This window comes from Babylonia areolata, chromosome 33 (assembly GCF_041734735.1).
Source record: "Babylonia areolata isolate BAREFJ2019XMU chromosome 33, ASM4173473v1, whole genome shotgun sequence".
Lineage (NCBI taxonomy): Eukaryota > Metazoa > Mollusca > Gastropoda > Neogastropoda > Buccinidae > Babylonia > Babylonia areolata.
In genome coordinates, this window is record NC_134908.1 from 19,018,398 (window position 1) to 19,025,775 (window position 7,378).

The window sequence follows — 7,378 nt, forward strand, 5'->3', positions numbered from 1 at the left end:
TATTGTTGTGCTGTTTATTCCATTAGTGTCTAAGAGGGGGATTTGTGGGTATTGTGTTGTGCTGTGTTGTGCTGTGCTGTGTATTCCATTAGTCTGAAAGAGATAGGTTTGTGGGTATTGTTGTGTTGTGCTGTGCTGTTTATTGCATCAGTCTGGAAGAGGTGGGTTTGTGGGTATTGTTTTGTTTGTGTTGTGTTGTTTGTTCCATTAGTGTCTAAGAGGGGGCGGGGGTATTGTTGTGTTGTGTTGTGTTGTTTGTTCCATTAGTGTCTAAGAGGGGGTGGGGAGGGTGGGGGGGGGGGTATTGTTGTGTTGTGTTGTTTATTCCATTAGTGTCTAAGAGGGGGATTTGTGGGTATTGTTGTGTTGTGTATTCCATTAGTGTCTAAGAGGGGGATTGTGGGTATTGTTGTGTTGTGTATTCCATTAGTGTCTAAGAGGGGGGGTTTGTGGGTATTGTTGTGTTGTGTATTCCATTAGTGTCTAAGAGGGGGATTGTGGGTATTGTTGTGTTGTGTATTCCATTAGTGTCTAAGAGGTGGGTTTGTGGGTATTGTTGTGTTGTGTATTCCATTAGTGTCTAAGAGGGGGATTGTGGGTATTGTTGTGTTGTGTATTCCATTAGTGTCTAAGAGGGGGGGGGGGGGGGGGTTGTGGGTATTGTTGTGCTGTGCTGTGTATTCCATTAGTCTGAAAGAGATAGGTTTGTGGGTATTGTTGTGTTGTGCTGTGCTGTTTATTGCATCAGTCTGGAAGAGGTGGGTTTGTGGGTATTGTTTTGTTTGTGTTGTGTTGTTTGTTCCATTAGTGTCTAAGAGGGGGCGGGGGTATTGTTGTGTTGTGTTGTGTTGTTTGTTCCATTAGTGTCTAAGAGGGGGTGGGGAGGGTGGGTGGGGGGGGTATTGTTGTGTTGTGTTGTTTATTCCATTAGTGTCTAAGAGGGGGATTTGTGGGTATTGTTGTGTTGTGTATTCCATTAGTGTCTAAGAGGGGGATTGTGGGTATTGTTGTGTTGTGTATTCCATTAGTGTCTAAGAGGGGGGTTTGTGGGTATTGTTGTGTTGTGTATTCATTAGTGTCTAAGAGGGGATTGTGGGTATTGTTGTGTTGTGTATTCCATTAGTGTCTAAGAGGGGGTTTGTGGGTATTGTTGTGTTGTGCTGTGTATTCCATTAGTGTCTAAGAGGGGGGGGGGGGGGTTGTGGGTATTGTTGTGTTGTGTATTCCATTAGTGTCTAAGAGGGGGGGGGTTGTGGGTATTGTTGTGTTGCTGTATTCCATTAGTGTCTAAGAGTGGGGGGGGGGGGGGTATTGTTGTGTTGTGTATTCCATTAGTGTCTAAGAGGTGGGTTTGTGGGTATTGTTGTGTTGTGTATTCCATTAGTGTCTAAGAGGGGGGGGGTTGTGGGTATTGTTGTGTTGTGTTGTTTATTCCATTAGTCTGAAGGAGGTAGGTTTGTGGGAAGTGTTGTGCTGTGCTGTGTTGTGTTGTATTGTGTATTCCATTAGTCTGAAGGAGGTAGGTTTGTGGGAAGTGTTGTGCTGTGCTGTGTTGTGTTGTATTGTGTATTCCATTAGTCTGAAGGAGGTAGGTTTGTGGGAAGTGTTGTGCTGTGCTGTGTTGTGTTGTATTGTGTATTCCATTAGTCTGAAGGAGGTAGGTTTGTGGGAAGTGTTGTGTTGTGCTGTGTTGTGTTGTATTGTGTATTCCATTAGTCTGAAGGAGGTAGGTTTGTGGGTAGTGTTGTGTTGTGCTGTGCTGTTTATTGCATCAGTCCGGAAGAGGTGGTTTGTGGTATTATTGTGTTGTTTATTCCATTTGTGTGGAAGAGGTTGTTTGTGGGTATTTGTTGTGTTGTGCTGTGTTGTTTATTGCATCAGTCTGGAAGGTAGTTGCGTGTATTGTTGTTTCATCAGTCTGGAAGAGGTGGGTTTGGATTATTGTTTTGTTTGTTATGTTGTTTGTTCCATTTGTCTGTCCATTTGTTGCGCTGTTTATTGCATCAGTGTGGAAGAGGTGTGGGTATATTGTTGTGTTGTGTTGTGTTGTTTATTCCATTAGTATGTAAGAGATGGTTTGTGGGTATATTGTTGTCCGGTTGTGTTGTTTATTCTATTAGTGTCGAAGAGGTGTGTTTGCGGGTATTGTTGTGCTGTTTATTGCATCAGTGTGGAAGAGGTGTGGGTATATTGTTGTGTTGTGTTGTGTTGTTTATTCCATTAGTATGTAAGAGATGGTTTGTGGGTATATTGTTGTCCGGTTGTGTTGTTTATTCTATTAGTGTCGAAGAGGTGTGTTTGCGGGTATTGTTGTGCTGTTTATTGCATCAGTGTGGAAGAGGTGTGGGTATATTGTTGTGTTGTGTTGTTTATTCCATTAGTATGTAAGAGATGGTTTGTGGGTATATTGTTGTCCGGTTGTGTTGTTTATTCTATTAGTGTCGAAGAGGTGTGTTTTGTGGGTATTGTTGTGTTGTTTATTCTATTAGTGTGGAAGAGGTGGGTTTGTGGGTGTTATATTGTGTTTCATTGTGTTGTGCTATGTTGCATTGTGTATACCGTTACGTTGTCATTGTATTGTATTGTATTGTATTGTATTAATCTTTTGTCACAACAAATTTGTCTGTGTGAAACTTTTAGCTTTGTCTGTCTCTGTGTTAAGGTTTTTCTCTCCGTGTACTGAGTGTACGTGTTGGTGTTTTGAAATACACAAAAGTATGAGAAAAAAAAGAAGTTTAAATGATTAATAAAACACAATTATATGTTTGTTGTTGTTGTTGCCCTGTGGTGGAATTCATTATATTTGTATTATGAAATTTTGAACCATCTCCCCCCCCCCCACCCCCTCCCATCTCCCCCACCCCCAGTCCAATCAAAGGGAAGCAAATGTCAAAAGAGTAAATCACCATCTGTGGAATACTTATTACCTCCCCTGCATTAGTTCCCCCCCCCCCCCCCCCCCCCCCCCCCCCCCCCCCCCCCCCCCCCCCCCCCCCCCCCCTTTCACTTTTAGCAGCTGTGACAAAACAGTATTTCTTTCATTTTGTCTCACGAGGTAGGTGTGTGTGTGTGTGTGTGTGTGTGTGTGTGTGTGTGTGTGTGTGTGTGCGTGTGTGTGTGTGTGATTGCTTGTATGCATGTGTTTGTGTACATTGTGTGTGCATGCGTGTGCGCGCGTATTTGTGCTAGTATGTATGTGTGCATCTGCATGTGTGTATGTATGCGCCAGCGTGTACGTGCATGCGTGTGCGTGAGCGTGTAGACGTGTGCATGCTCGTGCACGTGAGTGTGTGTGTGTGTGTGTGTGTGTGTGTGTATGTACACATCTCTCTCTCTCTCTCTCTCTCTCTCTCTCTCTCTCTCTCTCTCTCTCTATATATATATATATATATATATGTGTGTGTGTGTGTGTGTGTGTGTGTGTGTGTGTGTGTGTGTGTGTGTGCGTGTGTGTGTGTGTACATCTATATATACATGTGTGTGTGTGTGCACATCTATATATACATGTGTGTGTGTGTGTGTGTGTGTGTGTGTGTGTGTACACATCTATACATCTATATACGTGTGTGTGTGTGCGTGTGTGCGTGTGTGTGTGCGTGTGTCTGTGACCCACCAGGTGGCTAAAGAGATGAAGAGCTGGAGGGTGAGTAGACCGGGACTGGTCAGCGAGAACAGCTTCCTGAAGGACGATGAGATAGACTCCGTTCTACTGAGCATGGACAAGAACGGGGACAAGGTCATCAGCCGGATGGGTTAGTGGGTCATTGCATTGATTCCTTATCGATTGATTGGTTGGTCAGTTTGAAGGAATTTTTTTATTATTATTTTTTTCAAACATTTTTTTTTAAAAAAAATTCCATTTTGATTGGTTGACATTTTTTACAACAACAACAACAGCATCTTAATTAACTCTCTCCATACGAACGGCGAAAGAGACGACGTTAACAGCGTTTCAGCCCAATTACTCCCATCATCAAAATTTTGCAAGCGGAAGGCTCTTTTATTGAAGACGTGAATGTTGACAAAGAATACCACAATTCTGACGACGGAAGCTAAAGGTTGGGGTCATTCAGACACCCACTGGACATCCGAGGTGTCTGTGTAGAGGAGAAGAGAGGACTGGCCGTACTGAGTGAGTTAATGGACATTTATAAAGAAGAAAAAACAAAACAAAACAAAAAAAAAAAACAAACAAAAAAAAACCCCAAACACAACACCAAAAACAAAAAAATCCCACACTATCCACTTCGATAGGAAAAACAAATAAACACATACAGGAAAAAATATTTAAAAAAAAAAGAAAAAAAATGAAAAAAGGGTGGCGCTGTAGTATAGCGCCCGAATTTCACACAGACAGAGAAATCTGTTGTGATAAAAAAAAAAAAAAAAAAAAAAAGAAATACAAATACAAATATACAAATACAAAATTTTTCTCTGTGTGTGCAGAGTTCGCAGCGTTTTTGAGCGGTACCAAGGACTGAGCTCTGAGCTGAGCTGAGCTGAGCTGAGCTGAGCTGGGCTGAGCTGAGCTGGGCTGAGCTGAGCTGGGCCCTCACAGCACCACTTTGTGTGTCCCTGACACTGCTGCCACTGCCCTTCCTGCTGCTTCTTCCGCCTGTTGGGTCACACTGTCTTGGTTAACTAGGGGACAGATCTCTCTCTGTCTCTCTCTCTCTCTTCTCTCTCTGTCTGTGTGTGTCTCTCTCTCTATGTCTCTGTCTCTGTCTCTCTCTCTCCCTATGTCTCTGTGTATGTGTGTGTGTGTGTGTGTGTGTGTGTGTGTGTGTGTCTATGTCTCTCTATGTCTCTGTCTCTGTCTCTCTATGTCTCTCTCTCTATGTCTCTGTGTGTGTGTGTGTCTCTCTCTATGTCTCTCTATGTCTCTGTCTCTCTATGTCTCTCTCTCTATGTCTCTGTGTGTGTGTCTCTCTCTCTCTATGTCTCTCTATGTCTCTGTCTCTCTGTCTCTGTCTCTCTCTATGTCTCTCTATGTCTCTGTCTCTCTGTCCTCTCTCTGTCTCTCTCACTCTCTTCTCTCTCTTTCTGTCCTCTCTCTCTGTCTCTCTCTCTCTCCTCTCTGTGTGTGTGTGTCCTCTTTCTCTCTCTGTCTCTCTCTCTGTCTCTCTCTCTGTGTCCTCTCTCTCTATCCCCTCTCTCCCTTTCTCTCCCTGTCTCTCTGTCTCTCTCTCTCTCTCTCTCCTCTCTCTGTCTGTCTGTCTCTCTGTCCCTCCCCCCCCCCCCCGCCCTCTCTCTCTCTCTCTCTACTGATGCTTCCTCCTCTAGGGGGTCGAAGTGTCAAGGTCACGGGACAGTACGCTCATTTTCTCCCACCCTGGAGCCCCTCAAACCCCCCCCCCACCCCCCTAGTCCCCTACCCCCCACCCACACTCCACTCACCCTCTCTCCCTTCTTGAAAAAAAAAAGAAAGATGGAATAACTTGACTGCTTTTCTTGTTCTCTCTTCTCCTCGTCCTCTCCTTGTTCATGTTTCCCCTCCTCCTCCTCCTCCTCTCTCTTCTTCTTCTTCCTCCTCCTCCTCCTCCTCCTCTTCTTCCTCCTCCCCCTTCTTTTGCTTCCTTTCTTCTCCTCCTCCTTCTTCTTCCTCCTCCTCCTCCTTCTTCTTCTTCCTCCTCCTCCTGCTTCTTCTTCTTCTTCTCCTCTTCCTACTTCTTCTGCTTCCGCCTCCTCCTCCTCCTTCTTCTTCTTCCTCCTCCTCTTCTTCTTCTTCTGCTTTCGTGGGCTACAACTCCCACGTTCACTTGTATTATACGCGAGTGGGCTTTTACGTGTATGACGTTTTTTTTTACCCCGCCATGTGGGCAACCATACTCCGATTTCGGGGGTAAAAATTCGTTTCGTTTCGTTTCGTTTCTTCTTCCTCCTCCTCCTCCTCCTTTTTTCCTCCTTCCTTCCTAATCCTCTTCCGCCCACCCCCCCCCCTTCTCTTCCTCTTCCTCCTCCTCCTCCACTTCCTCACCCTTCTCCATCTCCACCATCGTCTGTTTTTTTTTGGTGGTTTTTATTTTATTTTTTTATATGGTACTTTCTTGATGTATTTCAAAGGTTAATTGGCTGATTGGTTATTTATTTATTTATTTATTTATTTATTTATTTACTTATTCATTTATTTATTCACGTATGTATTGGTAGGGTTATATTTTCTATGGTTATCTCTTAATGTATTTCAAAGGTTTAACTCTTTCCATACGAACGGCGAAAGAGACGACGTTAACAGCGTTTCACCCCAGTTACCATCATCAAAATATTGCAAGCGGTAGGCTCTTATACTGAAGAGGTGAATGTTGACAAAGAATACCACAATTCTGACGACGGAAGCTAAAGGTTGGGTCATTCAGACACCCACTGGACATCCGAGGGGTCTGTGTAGAGGAGAAGAGAGGACTAGCCGTACTGAGTGAGTTAACTGGCTGATTGGTTATTTATCTGTTCACGTGTATACTGGCTTAATCATTCACTGATCTGCGTTTATCTATACCTTTCGTTTGTGTACTGGATTTGCATATCCTACGGCTCAAGACTGTTTTCAACTTTGATGATCGAAGTTTGTTATTATTCTCCATGGCCCACGTGTGTGTGTGTGTGTGTGTGTGTGTGTGTGTGTGTGTGTGTGTGAGAGAGAGCACCAAATGCCCTTTTCTACGCACAAACCTTTGGGTCAGTTACAATTATTTGTGTGATATAATGTAATCTCTTTATGCACACATATATATTTATGTAATTAGAGTAATATCTCCTTTTATATTTTTAGTTCACTCACTCAAAGTGTCATTTTTTCCACTTCGGATATAACGAATGAAATGTGTACACATGTTATCCTGTTCATACTATGCTCGGGTTTCTGTTGTTGTCTTTTATGTTTTGTCATTTCCCTATCACTTTTGTGATTATTTATTGTTCTGAATGTTATTTTTAGGTGCTTGTAGGTACACCTCTTTTCGTTTCGTTTTTTTCTAATTCGTACTTTTTGTCTTTTCGAAGCTCTCTTGTTATATTATAGGTGCTGTATTCATTCCTGATACCACTGTGAGTATTTACACTTATATTTAGGTGCCGTGTATACATATATATCACTGGGTGTGATTATAATCGTATTAAAAGTGTTTAAATGTTTACATAGTATAGTCATCAGTGTGTATAAGTATATTCCCTAGCAGTTTACAAGCGTGTGCATGAATACACGCGCACACACGCACGCACAAGCACGCACACACACTTACACACATGCACCCACTCTACCACCCACATATACATGCACGCACGCACGCACACACACACACACACACACACACACACACACACACACACACAAGAAAACAACTCTCTCGTTATATACGAATTTATTCCATACGAATTTGAC

General features: G+C 43.1%; 1 protein-coding gene across 3 annotated transcripts in view; it reads left to right on the forward strand.

Moving 5' to 3' along the window:
• Positions 1–7,131, forward strand: part of LOC143277002 (uncharacterized) — an 83,157-nt gene extending 76,026 nt beyond the window's left edge. For all 3 annotated transcript variants that reach the window (XM_076581710.1, XM_076581708.1, XM_076581711.1), the window contains 2 exons: positions 3,617–3,752; positions 4,447–7,131. In XM_076581710.1, coding sequence (XP_076437825.1) covers positions 3,617–3,752; positions 4,447–4,481 — 171 coding nt within the window. In that variant the 3' untranslated portion in view covers positions 4,482–7,131. The remainder of the gene's footprint in view (positions 1–3,616; positions 3,753–4,446) is intronic.
• Positions 7,132–7,378: the final 247 nt, after the last annotated feature.